The sequence below is a fragment of the Eschrichtius robustus genome, chromosome 1, assembly GCF_028021215.1.
Source record: "Eschrichtius robustus isolate mEscRob2 chromosome 1, mEscRob2.pri, whole genome shotgun sequence".
In the NCBI taxonomy this organism is placed as follows: Eukaryota; Metazoa; Chordata; class Mammalia; order Artiodactyla; family Eschrichtiidae; genus Eschrichtius; species Eschrichtius robustus.
In genome coordinates, this window is record NC_090824.1 from 89,596,106 (window position 1) to 89,622,298 (window position 26,193).

At 38.1% G+C, this 26,193-nt stretch overlaps 1 protein-coding gene across 3 annotated transcripts in view; it reads left to right on the forward strand.

Annotated features, from left to right (window-relative positions):
• The window catches only part of GANC (glucosidase alpha, neutral C), a 73,708-nt gene that overhangs the window by 4,211 nt on the left and 43,304 nt on the right, over positions 1–26,193 (forward strand). Inside the window, exons 2-6 of one of the 3 annotated variants that reach the window (XM_068549957.1) lie at positions 1,148–1,210; positions 2,735–2,843; positions 10,790–10,917; positions 18,634–18,813; positions 24,699–24,744. In XM_068549957.1, the coding sequence (XP_068406058.1) occupies positions 1,148–1,210; positions 2,735–2,843; positions 10,790–10,917; positions 18,634–18,813; positions 24,699–24,744 (526 nt within the window). Of the gene's footprint in view, positions 1–1,147; positions 1,211–2,734; positions 2,844–6,821; positions 6,955–10,789; positions 10,918–18,633; positions 18,814–24,695; positions 24,745–26,193 lie in introns of those variants that run through there. The other 2 variants (XM_068549951.1, XM_068549963.1) reach the window with 2 other exon arrangements.

The following is a 26,193-nucleotide window of genomic DNA, read 5'->3' on the forward strand; positions in this document are numbered from 1 at the left end:
CAATGGAATATTACTTAGCCATAAAAAGGAACTAAACTGAGTTATTTGTAGTGAGGTGGATGAACCTAGAGACTGTCATACAGAGTGAAGTAAGTCAGAAAGAGAAAAACAAATACCGTATGCTAACACATATATATAGAATCTAAAAAAAAAAAAAAGAAAGAAAGAAAAAAGAAAAAAAATGGTCAGAAGAACCTAGGGGCAAGACGGGAATAAAGATGCAAACCTACTAGAGAATGGACTTGAGGATACGGGGAGAGGGAAGGGTAAGCTGGGACAAAGTGAGAGAGTGGCATGGACATATATACACTACCAAACGTAAAATAGATAGCTAGTGGGAAGCAGCCGCATAGCAGAGGGAGATCAGCTCGGTGCTTTGTGACCACCTAGAGGGGTGGGATAGGGAGGGTGGGAGGGAGGGAGATGCAAGAGGAAAGAGATATGGGGACATATGTATATGTATAACTGATTCACTTTGTTATAAAGCAGAAACTAACACACCATTGTAAAGCAATTATACTCTAATAAAGATGTTAAAAATAAATAAAAAATAAAAAACATTGGCCCCTAGATTGTCAGCATCATCTTAAAAAGCAAAGGATTTTCCTTCTCTGTCTGTTTCTATCCTTATTCTAGCACCTCGAACATACCTGTTATATCATTTGTCAGGTTGATTTGTGATGTTGGTTAGGCTCTCAAAGAAAGCTCGGACACATCACTTCTTATCTTCCTCAGAGCCCAACACTCAGCAAGAATGTTCTGAAAATATTTTGTTGAATAAATAGGTGGGTGGGTTGTTTATGTTGGTTTGGTTTGGGGCTTTTTGTTTTTACTCCTTCAGATTTTATTGTTGTAGCCATAGCCTTCAGTCATTAATTTTAAAGAACCCTTTCTCATAAGTGACGGTGCTCTTTTTCTGTTGCTTTCTGAGCAATCCCAGAACTTCATGTTTTGTTGTTTACCATGGGCGGTTTACAAAAGGATGTTGTTCTGCAGCAAACACATTATTGTGTTATGTTATGGCCCTGACACAATTTTGCATCACAGTGATTTATGTCCCATGATTTATATTATAGTTAGAGAAGGTACAAAATTTGGATTCACAAACCCTATGTAAAATAAGTTTCTTAAAATTTCTTTTTATTAGTGTTGAAGATGAAGCTGTGGATAAAAACATTTTCAAAGACTGCAGCAAGATTGCTTTCTACAGGTAAGAAGAGGAAGTATATGACCTAGGTAGAATAGTTCTGAAAATATTTCAAAATTGATGTTTATTAAATTTTTGAGAACTGATAGACTTTCTGAGGAAAGAGTCAATTAGGAAATTCAGTGATTAAAGAATTTATTGACAGGAGAAATTCACCTTTACTACTCTAGCTTAACTCCTGTATTATTTTATTATTAATGTTATTATTAATTATAATTAATTATATTATATACTTATACATTATAATTAACATTACTGTGTTAATAAACAGGCATTTTAAAAGTCAAAGTGTTTTTCAACTAATGTTAAAATTTTGAATCTTTGAAGAAATAATACTTTTACATGGTTCAAAAATCAAATAATATAAAAAGATACACATTGAAAAATGTTAATCTCCTTCTTGTCCCCTTCCACCCCATTCCACATCTTTCCCTGTAAGTAACCAGATTTATTAATTTCTTATTTATCTTTCCAGTATTTCTTTTTGTGAATGCACACACTCTTATATCACCACCATTCTTACGCCAAGTAGCTTTCTATATACACTGTTGTATACCTCTTTTTTTCTGCTTCATAATTTATTCTGAAGAGCTCTGTATGAGTATATGGAAATTGTCCTCTTTTTCATAGCTGTATGGTATTCCATTGAGTAAATTATAATGTATTCAGTCTCTCTCCTATTGCTAGACCCTTGGGTTGTTTTCAGTCTTGCTGTAACGTCACTGCCACAGTGAAAAGCTATACATATGTCATTTCCTACACATGCAGGTATATTTGTAGGATGAATTTCCAGGAGTGGGATTACTAGGTCAAAGAGTAAATGTATTTGAAATTTTAACTATTACCAGATATCCCTCCATAGAGATTGTGTCATTTTGCACTCCCATCACCACTATATGATTGCCTATTTCCCCAGAGCCTCACAAAATATTTCTTTAAAAAATTTTTTTGAGTGTCTACCTTTATGTGGTCCTGAAACTGAAATCACCAAAAATTACATCATACAACTTTCTAATTTATGCACACTACTCTAGAGAAAGAAAATCATATCATTTTAATTCTGAACAGGTACCTTAGAGGGAATTCTATAGTGAACTCCTGGTCACCTTGACAAACCACTGGATTATATTGGATTTCCACTAAAATTTATTAAGTTTCAATTAAAGTGTACATTTCATGGAAAGAGGGAGGGCCATCAACAAGCTAATACGTGTCATCTACGAAAACTGCCCCACCTTCTCAATAAAGGGGACAAAATACCATCCTTGAGTAGTGTTATGGTGAACAATTTTATTAGTACTCTTCTTATTATTTTATTAATTGCATTAGCACTCTGCTTATTAGTTTCGTTAGCTCTCTAAATTATTGATACTCCTCTTAGTGCTTTATTGGAGTACTAATATACTGCCTGTGCCCAGTTCCCTTACTATCGAAGTGAATTTTAATGACTTCCACATGGTAATATAGTCTTTTGGAGGCTGAGAGTCACAAATCATTCTTAGGCGTCTGTATACTCCAAATCTGTAGGCGTCAGAAACAGCGGCTCTCCAAGCAGTCTACCTATCGGGCATTACTAGACTCAGTCACGGCAGGCAAAGAGAGCACCAGGTTCCAAATCATCAACGAAGCAGCTAAGGTGAGAAAAAGTATTTTCTACAGAGAATTATTTGTTTCTATATTTATTTGGGTTGAATGAAGTAAATTTCCACAAAGGCTAATTAAACTATGCTTCAAAAATAAACTTTGTGAGAGAAGTAATGCCATCTTTTTAATATCTACACAATGCTACTTTAAAAGTAATATGACTATCAACATACAGATTGCCTTGTATCAGATGCTTTCTTAGATGTTTTACGAATGTTATTTCCTTTTAATTAATCTTCAGAATACATCTAAGAGGTACATTGCATTGTCCGTAATTTTCAGGTAAGGAAATTGAAGTCTAAAATGCCACTTGCTCAAAGTCATAGCTAGTAACCAGAATTTTCACCTGTGACTGTAGACTCTGTCACGCACCCACGCTTTTTTTATCACTATTACACAACATACCCTCAAGCAAGGTACAGATTCAGTGAATGTCCAAACCTCAAAATGTCAGTGGGCAAGAGGAACAATGGTCTATGCAGTTGAATAAGTCACAAATGTTCCCTCCCCTAAGCTGCTTCACTAACAGATCACCATAGTTATTACATGCTGAAAGGATTAGAGCAGTATCCTAAGTGCTTTTTCTCATCTGTCAAGTTTTCACACTACTTCAGATGGGCCAGTCACAGAGGAAGTGCTGTGGGCCGGGCTAGGAAGTGTGGTTATGCACAAGTAGCTGATGCTTCCAACCTGACCCTCACTTCACATCCTCCCCTGTCTTCGAAAGGTGTCCTAAGCTTCTAAGGCCTCCCAGACCAATCTGGTTTAATTGGTAATTCGCTGAAGGACATAGGTAAAGACAGGCAGTCTAGTCCCATAACAGCTTAGATAGTAATTCCATCCGCTCACTAACAAATCCCAGTTCTGGGAAGCAGACTGAGAAGACATCCCCACTTTCACTGCAGCATTGTGAGAGATCTTGTGACTACCTTAGCGCTTGCCGTATAACATTACACTGAGGAATCTTCTTGGAGAAGACAGAGCAAACACTGCCCCACAACATCAGGGCGTTCTCTGTAACATTTGTAAGGCCTTTAACTTAGCCGGGAGGCTCAACTTTATTCCCAGGCAGGAGGAGCAATGGCACGGTGAGGAAGGCTACCTTCCATATGAAGTTTTAGAGATTTTAGTCACTTCAAAGGTGTAGAATCCTCTAACATAGCTTTCTTGCCTGAATTCAAAATAGGGGCTAGAATCATATCAACAGTTTGTGTTCTCTATCCCCGTCCCTTTTTCCCAACTTATGGTTACTTAAGGATGTAGTCGTGGTAGCAGCACACTTAGTTCTTTTCTCTTAACTACACTGAAGGGATGGTTAGCCTTTCTTCAAAACCTAGTGCTACTTCTTAATACCACTCATTTTTTTCTGGAGGAATTTCCCCCCTTGCTTGGCATCTGTGCAACCTTTGAGTTCACAGCTCATGGTACCCCGGAAGTCATAGTTCCTCAACTACTGATCCAGGTCTCCCAAACTTTACATCCTTTTGTAGCCGAGTTTGAAAGCTGTTCATGGCAAAACATGGGGCAGCATTAATTTCTTTCCTAGAGAGCCACCCGCAATTTGCATGTGGTCTAATAGCCCAATACCCAGCCAAACCCCTGTATTCAGGGTCAGCAAAAGCACTTGGCTCCAGGAAATGCAAGGCGTCCACCAGAGACCTTCCAGGAGTCGGTAGGCCTTTAATACCAGCAGTCAGATCCCTTCCTTTCTCATTTTTCCTGTCATTGGCTCTTTTTCCTTCTTGCCTCTGATGTGTCTAGCCCCAGAGAGTTGTAGCTGTCCCATGGTCAGGGCAGGAATCCCTTTCTGTCCTTGGGGAGGCTCAGTCTGTTGCGCACCTGAACAATCCACTGTCGTGATGACACACGACACGTGCCGAGGCAGAGTAAATGAGGCACTCGGAATACCAGTGTGTGCCAACATGCAACTTCTCAATGCAGCTCCACACCAGTGAAGTTAGTGGTGGATCCTCTCACACTGCCTTTTACAAGACGATAGGTCAGTTTCTCTGTACACACCTCTCTTTGGATCCTGAAAATATGAGGGACAATGCTGTTCAGGTCAGGTGCCAGAACCAGAGCCCACTAGATAATGGATGCCTTCAAAGGAAAAGAAGCCACAGTCCAGGAGGACCCATGAGAGCTCAGCGCAAGACAGCACATGGCTCAGAAGGGAGCTGAGGAGCCAGACAAGCAAGGGCAAGTGATCCAGGATGTCAGCAACGTGGCTCCCAAGACAGACTTTGAGGACCCCTTGGAACAGACACAATGTTCAGGTGTTGGAAATAATACTGCTGCACAGGGAATCTGCATGCTCTGATGTCAGGCAAATGCATGCAATGTATGTTCTGGGAGGTCACCCTAAAATTCTGAACTGAACGTCATTTTAATGTCCTCCTTGTCCCTTGGAGTTGAGATGACTAATAGGGACTTAAGGCTTCATGCCCTCTATCAGTTTGATAGGGACAACAAAGATCCAAACAGTAATTTCTAAAGTTGTCTGAACCTTGTATCCTGCTCACTGCACAGTCAAGGAGCCTCCATTAGAGGTTGTTTCTGGGATGAGATGGGTGTTTCATGGGAGATTTCACAGTAGGATCTGGTATGGATATGGTCTGGAGATTTTTAAAAAGCCACGTACATCCACTTATTCAGAATGATAGCTTTTTATTTCAGGTTCAGAGAGACAGAGCCCAAAGTCTAAGAGGATCATATTCAGCTCACAGCTGCAGTTCTCAGATTTCACTGATGAGGCAGATTCTGACAAACCCAGCACTCTTAGTGCCTACCTGCCCTCACACCATTAAAACTCTTAAAGCAATAATTTTGTTGTCAGGCTTTGTTGTTAATTTTTGAAATCCTTCTTCCCAATTCCCTTCTCCCAACCTGCCACTTAATAAGCAACCAGGAAACAGAACCAAGTTTCATTCACCGTTGTCTTAGTGAGCTCACACTGCTATAACATAAGCTGGGTGTCTTAACAAACCTTTATTTCTCACAGTTCTGGAGTCTGGGAAGCCCAAGATCAAGGTCCCACTTCCTGCCCTGTAGACTGCCACCTCCTTAGTGTACAGTTGACCCTTGAACAACGCAGGGGTTAGCAGTGGAAAATCCAAGTATGACTTCACAGTCGGCCCTCAGTATACATGGTTCCACATGCACGATTCAACCAACCAAGGATTGTATGGTACTATAGTAAGTATTTATTGAAAAAAAATCCATGTATAAGTGGACCCATGCTGTTCAAATCTCTGTTCAAGGGTCAACTGTATATTCACATGATGGAGAGACAGCTACCTCTCTGGTCTCTTCCTGTAAAGGCAGTAATCCCATCATGACTCCACCCTCATGACCTCATCAAAACCTAAACACCTCCCAAGGCCCCATCTCCAAGTGCCATCACATTGAGGGTTAGGGCTTCAACATATGAATTGAAGGGTTGGAGAATGGGGAGGGTTTGGGGAAGGGGGAAAATTCAGTCCATAGCAAACATGATGTTCCTGGGACACAGTAATGTTACAAAACAAACAAGTGTTGCCCTGTGTGTTGCCTCTAGGTCAGGACATCTAGGCTTTGAAGAAAAGCTGGTTGCAGGTTCAAATCCCTAAGTTTTCTCACATAGGGTCCTATTTCTTACGACAAAATAATCAGATATTTGATAAAGAAGCTTCCAGAAAAAAATCTTAAAGGCGTTATCAGTAAAGTGTTGACTGCTTTTTTAGACCTCTTTTTTTCTACTATTATCAATTTTTTACCTTCAGTCAAAATTTGACCTGGATTGAGAAAAAGAGAAGATCTAGTCTTGTGACACCAGAGCAGGGAAATTTATGCTATCTTCTGAGTGTACCTAAAAAGCACTGCTAGCAAGGCTATTTGGAACAGACCTACATCTTTGACCTACTTTATGTTGCTAATTTTTATGCTTTTTCATGACATGGATGAACTATTTGGCAAAATGTTTATTTTGCAGCCTGTTTGCAAGTTTTCACTGGTGACAACACTTCTGACAGCTTCTTCAAGGATGCAGGGATATCTCTGAGCACCTCCATGAAGTTATCCCTTGCGTCTTCATCTAAGCAATGGGGCTTTGCCCAACCAGCCACCTCCTCAACAGATGAGGAACAACTACTACTGGTTAATCAGGACTGTTTCTGCAGAAATGGCCAGGAACAGGCAGCTTATTGGGGAACTGGCCAAGCAATCAGAAGCATACCTGGACAGGCTAATTGTCCTTGGGGAACATGCTAATGCCCAGTGTGAACTTGCCAGCGTTCTCCATAGAGAATCAGTGCTTGCAATAAACCAGCTGGCTACAACTACGGAAGGGGCAATAAGTGCCCTACAGCAATTTAATGAATCTTAGACCATTCTCTGAATCCTGGAAGGTCTTGACCGATAGCTGAGAGAGGTCCTTGCTCACTCCTCTAGGCCTTTTAAGTTAACTATTCCTTATAATATAGTAGAGAGACCTAGTTCCGGAGGACAAGCAAGATCTACCCATCATGGAGAAGTTGATGGGGTCATAATTTCCCTTATTAATACCCACCACCATTTAAATATGTGTTCGAGGGCTGTTCTGTTAACTCAGTCATAGTCTCTACTAGTTTTGGGTGAAATTAAAAAAAAAAAAACTTTTAATGGAACTGTGATCATTCCACTGCTTGAATGTATAGACAAGGCTGTTTTTACCACCATGATTTTTATAACCTGTCTCATATTTTTGCCCTTGTGGCCAAAAAAACTAGACTTAGGGATGACGAACTACTGGGTTTTATTTTTATTCAGTATGGGAGAAATAAGATAGGAAAAGGGGATTTATGCTCTCCCAGATTATGAGAGGTGAGCCTCTGAATGAAAAACCAAGTAGAGACTTGTGGTACTAAAATGAACCTCCAAAATGTATTCCTTTCTTTGAGGATTTATTTCATCTTCTCTGTGTAGGAGGACATTTACACATCTTAAATCTTTCTAGGGGAGCAAAACCCATGCTGTCTCACCTTATTTTAAATGTTTAATTTTATGTTTCTTCACTTATTTTACATAAATCCATCTTGCTGCAGTTTTTACTGCTATTCTCTAAATATTAACATTAAATAATTCTGAGTTTATGCAATCTAACTTCTGTAACAACGTGTTTTTTATTGTCATTTTTAATCACTAATAGAGATTCAATAATTTATTTGTATATTATTTTAAAATAAATGTCCAAACAGGTCTCTAGAGAACAGAAATGTTTAGAAATTCTTAATGTTTTAGATAGAAGGATGTAACATTCATATCCTGACTTTTTGACAGCCCAGTTTTGGTTGAAGAATTGGACAATAACTGGCAGTTAAGAAGCCCAGGGAAGTGGTTTATAAACTGTCACGCGCAGAGCCCTGAGGTTTCCGTAGAGGTGTCTCAGGACTCAGTGCAGGGAGGGGAGGGGGCTCGACCGTAGAGGCTCTGAGCCACTTCCTGCTGTCTTCAATCCAAGTAGCTTTACTTATTGGACTTCTGAGAGTCTGCTGCTGTTGATTTTTTAAGCCAGTAAAAACAGCATGAGCCAGATCATACAAGCAAATGTATACTAAGGTCTAAGGAAATTATGTGCTTGGAATATGAAGCTATGTTGATGATAATAAGAGATCAGAATGAATCTGGATATTGACTTTGCAAAGGGTTACCTATTGGCAAAATTCGTTTCCTTAATTAAGTTAAAATGAAAACAAAGTGGGGCTTTGACTCTGATTTGTATGTTTGCTTGCCTAGGCTTATTATAGGAAAAGCAGGGTTATTGCTACCTTCTCTCATATAATTAGGATTCTTTACTAGGCTGCAGCCTCAAGAACAGAACATATCAGACCAGTCTTTGGTTTAAAAAAATAAAAATTTTTTAAGAAAGTTATTTTACTAATAATGGGAGGATCTCTGAGTATATAAACTAAATGCAATTTGTTAATCACATATAAGCAGACAACCTGCATGCCCTCTGCTTAGGATGTTCTTGCCCATTTTTGCCTACCCAAAGTCCTACTAATCCCTCAAGGCCCTGCTTAAGTCCCTCTTCCTCCAGAGAGATGTCCAGAACCCCTCTTCTTACAGTCATCAATATTCCCCTTCCTTGTCTTCCCGCAGCACGTGTCCTTGTCCTGTCTCAGCATTTATCATAAAACGCTTTACAGTTACTATATAGGTGTTGCCTCTAAATTGCACTCTCCCTAAGAGTTTAGCCATCCTTTTCACAGCAATCAGCACTTCGCAATATTAGATGCCAAATAAATGTTAGTTGAATTAAATTTGAGAGAGTAGTGGAAATTTATGTCTAACTTGGGAGGGGATACATAATCTAACAGGATTTCAGCCTTATATTTGGATACATTTTCAAATCTTAGAATTCTGATGGCACACTTGAAGTAAATCAAATATACAAATGAATATTAAACATATAAGCAGTAATTACAGTATGATTGGGGGTGGGGGAAAGGGGGAGGCGTTGGCCAAAGAGTACAAACTTCCAACTATAATAAGATGACTAACAGCATAGTGATTGTAGTTAATAATACTCTATTATATACTTGAAAGTTGCTAAGAGAGTAGATCTTAAATGTTCTCACCACAAAAAGGAAATGGTAATTATGTGACTTGATGCAGATGTTAGCTAATGCTATGGTGGTGATCATTTTTGCAATATATAAGTATCAAATCAAGGAGTTGTACAACTTAAACTTACACAATATGCCAATTATTTCTCAATAAAGCTGGGGAAAAAATTATTATTGTATGATCAGTACTACATCATAACCTTGTTTTAAGAATGTCTGTAAAAGCAGCCACAGCCTATTTACCATTATTTACCTGGTCACTCTTCAGTGTCCTGTCACTGTTCAAGTGCCCTGACTACTTTCCTATATTCTGAAGAAGCAAGGTTCCAGTAACATCGTTTTGGGGGGGAGGGATTGTTTTTGTTTTTGTTTTTGTTTTTTGGTGCTGCATTAACATTATCCCTGCTTCCTATATCTTGCTTGCACCACATCATACCTGTTCTGTGTGTTACCTCACACAGGCTACCCAGCTTAGCCTTTCATTTAACAGACATTATAGTAACAATACACAGACCCAGTTGTAACCAGAATTTGGCATCATACTGTACTTAATGATTTGCAACCAGTGCAGCATGGCACATCAGTTGAAAACCACTGTCTTAAGATATTTCCCTAATCTTGATGCCTCATTTTGTAATCTAAATCCAGCCATCTCTGCCTTCAGAGTTTGTTGTTATTGTTTTATTTTTCAAATTCTGTATTCTCTTTATGATTCTATGTTGCTTCCATCTTTCATCATAGGCAGTATTTAACCTAAATTCTCCACCCTCTTGAGAAAGCTGAGAATATCCCAGCCTCTAGAGAAAGTTCCCCAGACCTTAACCTAAGTGTACAGGAAGTGTCTTGATTTTAGCGCAGGAAGCCTTATTCATCTACAGTAGAGAACCCCAATGACCACCATTTTACTGTCTATTCTTTTCTATTCTGTGGCTTGTTACCCTTCATCTTTCGTTCAACTGGAATCCAGTTACTCTAGTTTTAACATCAAACTCTTATTCTTAAGATACCTGTACTTTATCATAGATACAGTGGGCCACATGTCCCAATTTTCCAAGGGCAGTTTCAGTTTATGCTTGTCATCCACTATCATTATTAATAGAGAGCCCTCTCACTCTTAACAGTCCTGGTCTGGACAATTATATGTTTGCCTAACCATAGAACACATAGGCGGTGTTTGTTTCTACTACAGGTAGAGCCAAGCAAGTACATATAGACTGGGGAGCCTTTCCTTCATGATTGCCATTGTTCTCCAATTTGCTTGGCCTATAATAATTTAAACATAGTTTTCTAATTATCGTAATTTGTAGAACTGACCTGGGTAACCTGTTGAAACTAATCTCGTGTGTGTTCCCAGGTTCCTCTCCTGGCTGAAGTTTATGGTATAGAAGGAAATATTTTCAGGCTTAAAATCAATGAAGAAACACCCTTGAAACCCAGATATGAAGTTCCTGATGTCCTCACAAGCAAGCCAAGCCCTGTAAGGTAAGCCAAGAAACACGCTACCTTGGATACACCCTTAATATGTTCTTCTATCACACCTTGAGTAGCAGCTTTTGTATGAGTCTCATATTTTGTTTCTTCAAAGATACAACCATTTGCAGTTAGTTTTCAGTTATTTGGGGATAAATTTATCCATTTTGATGTTATCCATTCTGTACTCTTCTTCCACCATTTGACTCATCAGCACTTATTAATGGGGAGAAGCAGAGTTTCTGATCTTCTCTCCTCCTCACAAAGTAAGCGGTTTATCAGCCAGACTTTGGGAGCAAGCAGGAGAGCTGTTTAATTGACTCACTCAGATGAGCAGCAGGGCTCCAGAGATCCAATGTACTAGCCAAACTCCCATGCTTACAGTAATTTATACAGTTAGACTGACTCACTTTTAATTAACGGCAGTCTCAGAAGTCTAACATGTAATCTGTCTTAGAGACAGAGATAAATTAATAATCAGTTTCTAGGTGGAAAAAAATCTTTGGAGATTAAAGCATTTTTTATATACCTGCAGAATCTGCATCAATTCTCAGCACATTTTCCGGTGATATTTTAACTTGGTTCTGTCTGTTGGTTTGTTATTTTCTTTATATCATGTCACTAAGGGAATATAAGATTATGCCAGATGCTTTAATTTTCACTACATCATTATTATAGTTTTATGTAGATTATTTTTTCCATGAAAATCTAATAAAAAGTTAATAAATTATGGGACTTCCCTGGTGGTCCAGTGGTAAAGAGTCTGCCTTCCAATGCAGGGGACGCAGGTTCGATCCTTGGTCAGGGAACTAAGATCCCACATGCCGCAGGGCAGCCAAGCCTGCACGCCGCAACTACAGAGCCCATGCGCTCTGGAGCCCACACGCCGCAACTAGAGAGAAGTTTGCGTGCTGCAACGAAGAGCCTGCGCACCGCAACGAAAGAGCCCACATGCCACAACAAAGATCCTGCGTGTTGCAATTAAGACCTGACACAGCCAAAAAAAAATAGATCATAAATTATAAGGAGAAATTAATTTAGCTATGCTAGAACTATCATAAATTTAAAATATATCACTGAGCCACTACTATATGCTAAGAACTTAGGAAATAAGAATTTAAAAGGGACTATTCTCATGGCTTTGCAGTTTGGCAAATGAGAGAGAGAGAGAGAGAGAGTGTGTATGTGTGTGTGTGTGTGTGTGTGTGTGTGTGTGTGTGTGTGTGTGTGTGTGTGTGTGTGTGTATTTCCTCTTGGTCACATTACATTATTTTTTACTCTCCTGGATGATTCATTTTACTAGTAGACCTTTAACATTTTTACATCTGTGTTCATAAGTAACATTAGTCTATAGTTTTTCTGTGCTATCTTTGCCAGGTTTTGGAGTCAGGGTGATATTCGCATTGTGTAGTAAATATGGTATATTAGTTTTGCTTCTATTTCAGCCTTTTTCTAGAGGACCTTTGGCTACTGTAGTAACTAAAAACTACATTTCTCCATTTCCCAGACTCCCATGTAGCTAGTTTCTGATGTAATTCAGGTTCCACCAATCAGATGCACTTACAGTTATCTTGATTTCAGAACTGAGTCTCCCATTTTTCTGGTGTGCATCGGCAGCTATAGAATGACTCTAGAGCCACTAGTTAGGGCAGTGGTTTCCCGATCTCTGGATTGCAGCTAAGTTGGCATGATCCTGGAGCCCAGCAGTTGCCACATTGACTTCTGATTACCCAGCTTCCTGATTCCAGCTGAGAGAGAAGTTCTGTTGGCCTGCAGTTATGCAGTATTGTTCTAGGAGTCATTACTGGACACTCAGCCAGGAACCTGCTACCTCAAACCTTCCATGATGTTGTAAGCTAATAATTCCTCCATATTAAGTCATTTACTTTCTGCTTAAAATAGCCAGAGTTGTTTCTGTTATCTATAGCTGAGTTTTGGTTAACATAGTCATTGATATCAGAATGAGTATAAGCAACAGACCCTCAAGGATGGGAATCTGAGCTTAGTTAGGTGATCTACTTGGATTTGAAGGCAGTGAGGACCTGGTTTTCATTGGACGGTGAGATAATAGTGTTTTGGGCTGAATACTACCCTCCCCCACCAGACTCATATGTTGAAGCCCTAACCCCCCATACCTCAGAATGTGACTATTCCGAGATAGAGCCTTTGAACAGGTAATTAAGTTAAAACAGGGCCGTTAGGGTGGGCCCTAATCCAATATGACTGGTGTCTTGTAAGAGGAGGAGATTAGGATACAGATAACACAGACAGAGGGATGGCCATGTGAGGACACAGCAAGTGGATGGCCATCTGCAAGTCAAGAAGAAAAGCCTCAGAAGAAACCAAACCTGCTGACACTTTGATCTAGGATTTCCAGCCTCCAGAATTGTGAGAAAATAAATTTCTGATGTTTAAGCCACGCAGTCTGTGGTATTTTGTTATGGCAGCTCTAGCAAATTAATACGACTAGCAATAAACCACGGCATTCTGTGGCAGTCACTTAAATTACTACTTGTGGTTGCCTGAAATAGAGTGCCTATTGAAAGCATGGCTCTGGCAAACCAAGTGGTGGGGCCATAGCATAGCATGATTGCCATACAAAATTCAAAACTCTGAGGTGGCCTGGCTGCTATTAATTTCACTGAAGAACTTAAAGAAAACAGCAGTTTCAGGCTTTTAAATTCTTAGCATTGTCAGAAACCTAACAGATTTCTATGACAATCCTAAAAGTCATATCTACAGAGTCCTCGTAGCTGAAAATCAGATACAGAGTTAGATTCTGTGGTTTGCTGAATTAGAGCGTAAGTTGAATTCGCAGCTTCATCAGGTCTATGAATTTAGGGCATCAACTGTGAAAAGGTAGGACTCCCCAAAATTGAGTAGCAACATTTGGGAAGATTTGGATAACCCTGAGTACCCAAACCTCAGAATTCCACTGAGCCTCCCAGTTCAGCAGAAGCAGCTCCTTCTCCTCCATCTGATAAGGCTGATCTTACCTGCTTGGACACCCCGTGTTAACCTCACCTGAAATATACTGTGTCAGGGGATTCCAGTGCTCCCTGTGCTTCACCCTTACCACGCTTCAGTGCCTCCAAACCCACTATCGAGTCAGACCCCAGCATGCCTAGGGAGCCGATTATAGTCACACCCAGGAGGAAAAGGCTTACACACCTAAAGAATTATAAGATTTTATACTGGCAAAAATCTGGGAAATATGCATGGAAATGATTTCTGAGGGACTTCTAGACCGGAAGGAAGGACCATAATTTTAGGATCATGCTAAATTTACTGACATGGGTACAGGTACCAGAGAATCCAGATTTAATATGCTAGCTTGGACAGCTGAAAGTGGTTCTAATTATTTGCTTGGTTAAGTGTAACTTGAACTCAGCTATGGACTGTGCTGAATGAAGCTGAGATACCAGAAATTCCTTGGTGCTGTGCAGAAGAAATGACTCATAGACTTAGGGAGATAAAGATGTTGAAGTGGATATGTCATATGCATCTAGCCCCTAATTCTGTTCTCCAAAGGATCCAAAAGATACTCCCTTCATTGAGAAATACATTAGTGAGGGAACACTTGGAAAGCATTATCGTGAGTGAATGTCTTTTCTGAGCTAGAGATAATGGTGGGAATGGTACCATTAAAATGGGCTCCCTGATTTCAGTGGAAATGATGAGACTCTAGGTAGCAGAGTCAAAGTAGCAGCATTTAGTTGTAAGAGACAAGGTAGACGTGTTTCCATAACAGGGCCTGTGTGGTACTCAAAATGGTTCAACCCTCAGGGCAGTGCACAATATGTCAAGGGGTCCATTAGGCTGAAATAGATGGACTAAAGTCCTACTTGACAGAATAATCAAAAGAACTCTATTTAGGTTTGATGAACAGTGAGACACAACCTCTCAAACTACGAAGTTAATTTCCAGAACCTAAAGCATCTTGCTTGAGGGGAAGGCCTAGAATCCATGGAGGAGGTTGTAAAGATATAATAAGATCATAAACTATCCCTCCTAATCCTCCCTAAAGAGGCCTGTGACCAGGGTGACTATGCACTAGAAAAATATCTAGACCTAGGGATTTTATTTTTTTAATTTTTATATCTTTATTGGAGGATAATTGCTTTACAATGTTGTGTTAGTTTCTGCTGTACAACAAAGTGAATCAGCTATATGTATACATATATCCCCATATCCCCTCCCTCTTGAGCCTCCCTCCCACCCTCCCTATTCCACCCCTCCAGGTCATCACAAAGCACTGAGCTGATCTCCCTGTGCTGTGCAGCAGCTTCCCACTAGCCATGTATTTTACATTTGGTAGTGTATATATGTCAATGCTGCTCTCTTACTTCGTCCCAGCTTCCCCTTGCCCCTGTGTCCTCAAGTCCATTCTCTACATCTGCGTCTTTATTCCTGCCCTGCCACTAGGTTCATCAGTACTGTTTTTTTAGATTCCATATATGTGTGTTAGCATACGGTATTTGTTTTTCTCTTTCTGACTTACTTTACTCTGTATGACAGACTCTAGGTCCATCCACCTCACTACAAATAACTCAATTTTGTTTCTTTTTATGGCTGAGTAATATTCCATTATATATATGTGCCACATCTTCTTTATCCATTCATCTGCCGATGGACATTTAGGTTGCTTCCATGACCTGGCTACTGTAAATAGTGCTGCAATGAACATTGTGGTACATGTATCTTTTTGAATTATGGTTTTCTCAGGGTATATGCCCAGTAGTGGGATTGCTGGGTCATATGGTAGTTCTATTTTTAGTTTTTTAAGGAACCTCCATACTGTTTTGCATAGTGGTTGTATCAGTTTACATTCCCACCAACAGTGCAAGAGGGTTCCCTTTTCTCCACACCCTCTCCAGCACTTACTGTTTCTAGATTTGTTGACGATGGCCATTCTGACCAGTGTGAGGTGATACTTCATTGTGGTTTTGGTTTGCATTTCTCTAATGATTAGTGGTGTTCAGCATCTTTTCATGTGTTTGTTGGCAATCTGATGTCTACTTTGGAGAAATGTCTATTTGGGTGTTCCATCCATTTTTGGATTGTTTGTTTTTTTGATATTGAGCTGCATGAGCCGCTTGTATATTTTGGAGATTAATCCTTTGTCAGTTGCTTTGTTTGCAAATATTTTCTCCCATTCTGCAGATTGTCTTCGTCTTGTTTATGGTTTCCTTTGCTGTGCAAAAGCTTTGAAGTTTCATTAGGTCCCATTTGTTTATTTTTTATTTTATTTCCATTCCTCTAGGAGGTGGGTCAAAAAGGATCTTGCTGTGATTTATGTCATAGAGTGTTCTGCCTATGTTTTCCTCTAAGAGTTTTGTAGTGTCTGGCCTTACATTTAGGTCTTTAATACATTTTGAGTTTATTTTTGTGGATGGTGTTAGGGAGTGTTGTAATTTCATTCTTTTACATGTAGCTGTCTGGTTTTCCCAGCACCACTTATTGAAGAGGCTGTCTTTTCTCCACTGTATATTCTTGCCTCCTTTGTCAAAGATAAGGTGACCATATGTGCATGGGTTTATCTCTGGGCTTTCTATTCTGTTCCATTGATCTATATTTCTGTTTTTGTGCCAGTACCATACTGTCTTGATTACTGTAGCTTTGTAGTGTAGTCTGAAGTCAGGGAGCCTGATTCCTCCAGCTCTGTTTTTCTTTCTCAAGATTGCTTTGGCTATTCAGGGTCTTTTGTGTTTCCTTACAAATTGTGAAATTTTTTGTTCTAGTTCTGTGAAAATGCCATTGGTAATTTGATAGGGATTGCATTGAATCTGTAGATTGCTTTGGGTAGTATAGTCATTTTCACAATGTTGATTCTTCCAATCCAAGAACATGGTATATCTTTTCATCTGTTTGTATCGTCTTTGATTTATTTCATCAGTATCTTATAGTTTTCTGCATACAGGTCTTTTATCTCCTTAGGTAGGTTTATTCCTAGGTATTTTTTTCTTTTTGTTGCAGTTGTAAATGCGACTGTTTCCTTAATTTCTCTTTCTGATTTTTTGTTGTTAATGTATAGGAATGCAAGAGATTTCTGTGCATTAATTTGTATCCTGCTACTTTACCAAATTCATTGATTAGCTCTAGTAGTTTTCTGGTGGCATCTTTAGGATTTTCTGTGTATAGTATCATGTCATCTGCAAACAGTGACAGTTTTACTTCTTCTTTTCCAATTTGGATTCCTTTTATTTCTTTTTCTTCTCTGATTGCTGTGGCTAAAACTTCCAAAACTATGTTGAATAGTAGTGGTGAGAGTGGACACCCTTGTCTTGTTCCTGATCTTAGAGGAAATGCTTTCAGTTTTTCACCATTGAGAATGATGTTGGCTGTGGGTTTGTCATATATGCCCACTTTCTGGAGAGTTTTTATCATAAATGGGTGTTGAATTTTGTCAAAAGCTTTTTCTGCATCTATCGAGATCATCATATGGTTTTTCTCTTTCAATTTGTTAATATGGTGTATCACATTGATTGATTTCCGTATATTGAAGAATCCTTGCATTCCTGGGATAAACCCCAGTTGATCATGGCATATGATCCTCTCAATGTGCTGTTGGATTCTGTTTGCTAGTATTTTGTGGAGGATTTTTGCATCTATGTTCATCAGTGGTATTGGCCTGTAATTTTCTTTTTTTGTGATATCTTTGTTTGGTTTTGGTATCAGGATGATGGTGGCCTCGTAGAATGAGTTTGGGAGTGTTCCTCCCTCTGCTATATTTTGGAAGAGTATGAGAAGGATAGGTGTTAGCTCTTCTCTAAATGTTTGATAGAATTCACCTGTGAAGCCATCTGGCCCTGGGCTTTTGTTTGTTGGAAGATTTTTAATCACAGTTTCAATTTCAGTGCTTGTGATTGGTCTGTTCATATTTTCTATTTCTTCCTGGTTCAGTCTTGGGAGTTTGTACTTTTCTAAGAATTTGGCCATTTCTTCCAGGTTGTCCATTTTATTGGTATATAGTTGCTTACGGTATTCCCTCATGATTCTTTGTATTTCTGCAGTGTCAGTTGTTACTTCTCCTTTTTCATTTCTAATTCTGTTGATTTGAGTCTCGTTTTTTTTCTGATGATAGACCTAGGGATTTTAAGTGCTGTCTCTGAGCTTATTTAACTCCTGGGGATCCAAAGCATCCTAAAAGTCTACATGTCAGATTGGGCTGTTGGAAGTCAGTTGATAAATAAACAAAAGTTTCACCTTTCCATCTCACTTTGGACTGAGTGAATCAATAACCCAATCTGTGTTATTTCCTCAGTTTCTGAGTGTAGGGTTGGAACGAGAAAGAAAAGCAAAATGTTTAAATTCTATGCACCAACTTGTTACTAGACTCTCCAGACCAAAGTAATAATGATGATGAGAGCTAACATTTACTGAGCGCTTATTATGTGCCAGGCTCTGTGCCAAGTGCTTTACATGTGTGATCTCATTTAATCCTCTCAAAAAGCTCTATTTGTTCTTGCTTTTATTATTTCCACTTTACAGATGAGGAAATCAAGAACTAGAAAGATTAACTTGTCCACAGTTATACACCTAGTGTGTGGGAGAGCTATGTTTAGTCCAGGCTTTCTGACACCAAAGCCCATGCTCTCAATTACAGCTCTCTACTGCCTTATCTGTGCTATGTCACATGAATATTGATTTACTAATTTGAATTGAGAATTGCATTGAGCCATGTAAACCTATAGCAATTTATTTTTCTCTTCCTGCCTTGTTTTCCAGGCTGATTTCATGCTCAGGGGATACAGGCAGTCTCGTATTGGCAAATGGAAAAGGAGATCTGAAGTGTCGCATCACAGCAAACCCATTCAAGATAGACTTGGTATCTGAAGAGGTTGTGATGAGCATAAACTCCCTGGGCCAATTGTACTTTGAGCAGCTGCAGATTCCTCCCAAGCAAAGGTATTTTTGCACATTACTTAACACATAAAGAACTTAAGAAAACCTGATTGTGAATACCAGTTGCCTAAATAGATAATACATCACCATAGAAAACTGATTTGCCTTATTTGCTGGGATATTTTTCTGAGAAATTTCATCTTTTCACCTGTGCAGGTGAATGCAGGCTTGATGACAAAAATTATTCTCAGACATTTGTGAAGATGACACTCTTAACACATCCTGTATGTTTGACTGAGGACATTCTCTACCCTACACATCCTTCTAAAAAAGCATCCTGTTAACTTTTTTCTTTTTAATAAATTTATTTATTTATTTTTGGCTGCATCGGGTCTCCGTTGCTGTGCGCAGGCTTTCTCTAGTTGCGGCGAGCAGGGGCTACTCTTCATTGCGGTGCACAGGCCTCTCATTGCAGTGGCTTCTCTTGTTGCGGAGCACGGGCTCTAGGCAAACGGGCTTCAGTAGTTGCAGCACGCGGGCTCAGCAGTTGTGGCTCCCAGGCTCTAGAGCCCAGGCTCAGCAGTTGTGGCGCACAGGCCTAGTTGCTCCGCGGCATGTGGGATCTTCCCGGACCAGGGCTTGAACCCATGTCCCCTACATTGGCAGGCAGATTCTTAACCACTGTGCCACCAGGGAAGCCCACACCCTGTTAACTTGATAGATGCTAATGTGAACTAACATGTCTTCAGAATTTCATTTTACCTCCTTAGAATAACATGAGTTACCTTAGACTTGAATAGTTGTCCAGGAATTTTCTGGAACCAACCATTTGATCAAAGCTGTTTGTGTGTGGGTCGCATGAACTGGAAGATAGTAGTAGAAGGAGATTCTTCTTCCATTTTTACCAATATTGTCTTTAAATCCTCCAGTCTTTCTATTTTTACCCAAATAATGAACATCTTATATGAGCTGCAGAAAGCATTCAACATAGTGTTTTTTTTCAGAGTTTCAACTTATTTCTATTTTAAAATTTTAATATTAAAAAATCTTATTTTGGGACTTCCCTGGTGGTGTAGTGGTTAAGAATCCACTTGCCAATGCAGGGGATGCGGGTTCGAGCCCTGGTTCAGGAAGATCCCACATGCCGTGGAGCAACTAAGCCCATGTGCCACAACTGCTGAGCCTGCGCTCTAGAGCCCGCGAGCCACAACTACTGAGCCTGCACACTACAACTACTGAAGCCCACGCACCTAGAGCCCATGCTCTGCAACAAGAGAAGCCACCTCAATGAGAAGCCCACACACCGCAACGAAGAGTAACCCCTGCTCGCCACAACTAGAGAAAAGCCTGCGTGCATCAACGAAGACCCAACGCAGCCAAAAATAAATAAATAAATAAATAAATTTTAACAATATAAACGACTTATTTTATCACAGAAATGTGTTCATTGAAGGAAAAATAGAAAATATTGAAAAGAAGAAAAATTAAAATACCCATAATCCTGCCACCTACTCTGTTAGTGCCTTATGAATATAATTCAGTTACTTTTTTTGACTGAAAATACTAATTGCATAACAAATCCCTGTGTATTTGTTATTTATATTTAATTCATTATTTATTTATATTTAAAGCATTAATATTTAAAACATTTTTTCCTTTTACTAAACTCCCGTTATTTTTGTTTTATTTTGTTTTAGAGGTGATATCTAAGTTGGGCTTTTTAATTTTTATTTATTTTTTTAATAAGCACATTGTACAAAGGTGTATATACACAGGGAGATCAGCTCGGTGCTTTTTGAAGACCTAGAGGGATGGGATAGGGAGGGTGGGAGGGAGGTTCAAGAGGGAGGGGATATGGGGATATATGTATACATATTGCTGATTCACTTTGTTGTACAGCAGAAACTAACACAACATTGTAAAGCATTTATACTCCAATAAAGATGTGAAAAAGAAATGTGTATATAGTGAAAAGTCTCCCTCACCATTTGTCCTTGAGCTACCTCATTCCATCCTTGAAAGTAATCAGTGTTTCCAGTTTTCTATGTATCCTTCCAGAGATAATTTATGCCTATACAATAAGACTAATGTATTCTTTGTTTTTTCCTTTCCTGACACAAATGATATCATCTTTACACACTATTCTGTACCTTGCTTTTTTTTCCCTTTACCAATGTGGTAGTTTCTAATTTCTTTAAAACAGCTACATAGTTTCTATTATATGGTTACACTGTGATTCATTTAGTTAATCCCTGCTAGTAGACTTTAAAGTTGTTTCTGATATTGTTTTACAACTACTTACTTCATGAATAACCTTGTATATGTGTCATTTTGCATACATGCAAGTATATCCATAGACCAGAGTCATAGAAGTATAATTTCTGATCAAATGGTTTGTACATCTGTACTTTTGATAGATGTTTCCAAATTGCCTCCCATAGAGGTTGTGTACTAGTTTATATTTCCATTATTTGTGTTTATCTTTGTGCTAGGAAAATTAGATTAACCACTTGGAAAAAAAATGTAAGTTAGGTCCTAACCTCAGAACATTAGCAAAAATGAATTCCAGATAAATAAAAATAAAGCACACAAAAAATAAAAATAGGAAAAAATGTAGAATTTTAAAAATCTTATTAGTGTGAGAAAAACTGAAGAGCCATAAGGAAAAGGATTGATTGATTTGATTACTTAGAAATTTTAAACTTTAAACTTTATTATAACCGCAAAAACAAAATACAAACAAACAAAAAAACTTGAACAAAATGAAAAGGCAAGGACTTGTAATTTCCAGTCTGGCCCGTGAGGAGCTCAGAAGTTGCCACAAACAAGAATGAAACGTCAATCAAAAAAAAAAAAAAATTACTCAAAATACAATATAGACCTAAATGTAAAACCTAAAACTATAAAACTTCTAGACAACACTGAAGAAAATCTTGAAACCTTGGATCAGGCAAAGGTGTCTTAGATATTACACCAAAAGCATGATCCACAAAAGAAAAAATGGGTTAAATGGACATAACCAAAAGTAAAAATGCCTGCCCATTCAAAGACTATATGAAGAGAATGAAAAGATAATTCATAGACTAAGAGAAAATATTTGCAAAATATATATCTAATAAAGAAGTTGTATATATTGATATAATATAGAAAGAACTCTCAAAATTTAAGAAAATAATCTAATAAACAAAAGATTTAAACAGATATTTCACCAAAGAAGATATACAAGTGACAAATAAGCACTTGAAAAATATGTTCAATGCCATTAGTCATTAGGGAATTGCAAATTAAAACAACAGTGACGTACTACCACACACCTATTAGAATGGCTAAAGTTTAACAGGCCGACCATATTGTTAATGTAAGTTGACCAAATAAAATTATATCCTTCTTAGCAGGAGCTGATAAGCTGACACTGGGCTTGGAAATGTAAAAAAAATTTTCTATAGACGGGGTGAACTGAAACCAGGGAAGAGTGAGTTCACTAGACAGGGGGAACATGGCTATTTGGAGTGAAAGGGCAGTCCACAGCATCGTAATAACACTAATGTGTATATTCACAACAAAGTAATGTCACTACATTTAATAGACAGCACAAAAAAGTAGACATAGTGGGGACAAAAGTTCCCTGATATAAATGGCTGCCTAGACTTATTATCCTTGTGGATCCTTGGGAGGCATTCTTTGAGACCAAATTGAGACTGGTCCCTAGGCAGAATGTTGCTCTCTGCCTGTTGAACATTCATGCTGCAAGAAGAGGTAATGAGCCTTATTCTAAGTACAGGTATACCTTGTACTTGTGTAATATCCTAAAGGAGAATCATAGTTTACATGCAATCTTGCAAACTTCTGCTATGAAAAGTGCTTATTTTGCCTTTTTCAATATATTTGCTTGACTTAGGCACTTTGAACAAGGAAAAGAAAAATAAAACATCTCTGAACTCTGATCTTTCACTGCTTTTGTACATTCTGATTGTGAAGTTGAGGGTAAGGATGTTCAAAAACCCATGGGGAATTTATATGCCTTCAGAATATTGTGCCTGTTCTAATATGATGAGCTTTTAAAACACTTCGTTAAAACATGAATCAATTTGTGTAACTGTATAGATACTCAGCTAATTTTGAATGCTGCTGATGGCATAACTATATATAAATATAAATTTTTATATCCAAAAATATATTCTTGTGTGCTGCTTTTCCTACCTGGCGATGTTATTTCATATAATGAAGATTGTTTTCACTAACTCATTTCAAAGAGAAAGAATTTTACTTATAAGCAAGCTGTTTTACCCCCAAACATTCCAAGACAATTCTTTTTCCTCTTTGTTATTTTCATCCAATAAATGATAGTATTATGATCTTTAAAAAAGAAAATAGCAGAGCAGTTTTTCAGTTATCTGAAACACTGTCTCCTGGGCTGCAGTCCTCATTTTGCCCCCAATAAAACTTAACTCCCGACTCTCAAAAATAAAGAAAATAGGAGTAGTTATATTAATTTCAGAAAGAGCTAACTTCAAAACAGGGAAAGTTATCAGGGATAAAGAAGGCCATTATGTAATGATAAAGGGGTCATTCTCTGAGAAAACATAACAATCAACAAACCTTGATGTGTATGTGCCTGATAACAAAGCATCAAAATACTTGAGGCGAGAATGATAGAACTGCAAGTAGAAGTAGATGAATCCACTATTATAATTAGAGACCTTAACACCCTTCTATCAGGAATGGACAGATTCAGCAGGGAGAAGATCAATAAGGACATATTCTAATTCAAAAGCACCATCAATCAACTGGCTATAATTGACATCTATAGTCTCCCTCATCCAACAACAGTAGAATACACATTCTTCTCAAGCTCACGTGGAACATTCACCAAGACCATATTTTGTGTCATAAAACACACCTTAACAAATTTAAACGAATGGAAATCATACAACGCCAGCTCTCAGACCACAATGCAATTAAACTAGAAATCAACAACAGAAAGCTGGAAAATTCCAAAATACTTGAAGATTAAACAACATGCATCTTAATAAAACAAAGAAGAAATCTAAAAAGAAAGAAAGGAAAAGATTTCAAACTAAATGAAAATTAAAATACAACATCAAAATTTGTAGGATGCAGCAAAAGCAGTGCTTAGAGGGAAATTTGTAGCATTGAATGCAAATATTACGGGGGCAGATGCATTTGAAGAGAGGCACATAGGAACTCCAAAAGAACAAGTCATTTCTGTTGCTTATGCTCACTGGTAGGTTCATAATTGTTCACTTTAGTATTATTCTTTAAACTCTGTATGTACATTATGTACTCTTCTATATGCATGCTGCGTTTTACACTAAAGAAAAAAATTAATGTATAATGAGTATGAATAGACAATTCACAGAACTAGAAATACCATTTAATGTATAAAAAGGTAGTCTGCATCATTAATGGTATAAGTTCAAATTGAAATGCATTATCTTTTCTAAAATTTTAGATTGGCAAAGAGTTAAAAAAAAATCCATGAAGTCTAGTATTGTTAAGAATGGGAAGAAATATGCACTCAAATACAACTATAGGTGTTAGAATAAGTTGTCATCATCCTGCAAGACAGTGCATCATGTTGCTCCATTCTAGGGTAATATTGCACGAGAGGAACTGTGTTCTACCTTGCTTATGTTTTGTTTAAATACTATGAACATGTATTACATTTATAATAAAAAAATTGATTAATGTATTTTTAAAAGAGTTAACAAGAAAATTCAAATCTATCTACATTTTATAAGAAATCAAGCTGTTGGATTAATGTTCATCATAAATGTTTAATTTCGTAAATTTATTTTTATAATGATGTTATTTTTAATAAGTTAAAGGATATAATTTATGGGGTCTCAATATTTGGAAATGAAAATCTTTATCATTGAACAAATTGTCAGTCTTACCATGAGTGAAACAACTTTATATTACAGCAGAGCTACCAAGGAAAACGAGGAGGATACATCAGATGACACCACTCAGGTAATCTACATAGAGTAATTTATCTTTTTAAAATGTTTTTCACTATCATCATCATTATGTGGAATATAATGGGTCTGTTCTTCCCTTATATAGGTGGGTAGTTGATAAATGCTGTACTACATATAAATGGGACCTCCTGTAGGCCAGGCACTGTTCAAGGAATTGGTGCTGTATCATCAAACTAATCAGATTCCCTCATTATCATGGAGCTTACATTCTTCTAAGTCACATTAACTTTTTTGGACTTAAAGAGCAAAGGAGAACTATGGAAAGGTCTTAAGCAGCAGAGATACATGGTCTGATTTCTGTTTCTGAAAGATTATTTTGGCTAAATTCTGGAGAATGGACATTCCAGAAATCTTCTCTTCATCCAAAGCCCCACACATCTTTAAAGGAACCCTGACAGTAGCTATGGCCACCAAGAATGGTGAAAAATATTTCCAGTGCAATAAGACAAATGCTTCTTCCTCTTGAGAACTGGCCCATACTGATGAATATGAGAGAGAATAATTTTTCCATTTTCAAATAGGGAAGATAAAAACTAACACATTTGTGCCTTACACAGCTTTGTGACAATATGTTAGATTAGCTTTTGGGAGACCTCTAATCAGATAGCTTAGATAGTGGTTTTGAGTCAAACACCCCCTTGCAGGAATCTGATGAAAGCTATGAACCATCGCTGTAGAAAAAAAAATTTTTTTCCTACTGTTTCAGGGAGTTCACAGACTTTAAAGCCTATCTAGACCTCAGGATAATAATCCCACATTAAGAATTCAGGTGTCGTTTTAAAAGAAACAAACAGACTCACTTTACAGAAGCTTTAATTATGAAGAAACAACCTAGAAATAGGGAAAGGGTTCACTTTATTATTATTATTGTTATTATTATTTATTTATTTATCTATTTGTTTATTTATTTTGGCTGTGCTGGGTCTTAGTTGTGGCACTCAGGATCTTCATTGCAGCATGCGGGATCTTTTAGTTGTGGCATGAGAGATCTTTTAGTTGTGGCATGCGGACTCTTAATTGTGGCATGCCTGCGGGATCTAGTTCTCCAATGAGGGTTCGAACCCAGGCCCTCTGCATTGGGAGTGCGGAGTCTTACCCACTGGACCACCAGGGAAGTCCCTCACTTTTTAAAAAGAAATGTGCTTTTCACATACACACACAATTCTTTTAAAACTTTTTGATTTTACCAGAGAAAAGGTGACTTTTGTAAAGCTTGAAAGTTCATGGCTCTAGGTCAAAAGATAGTGAACCTGAACAGTGGCCATCCCAGTTGACTTCTCCATCCAGCACAGGAACACAGCCAGTAGTTTGGCTAATTGAAGCAGGGGGGAAAGTGCCCATCTCAGCCAAAATCTTTGCTTAGGGTCTCTCAAAAGAGACCCAAGTTATTTGATTCTAAATGTTTTGCCTTACATATGTAAAAGACTGCATTTTGCAAAGT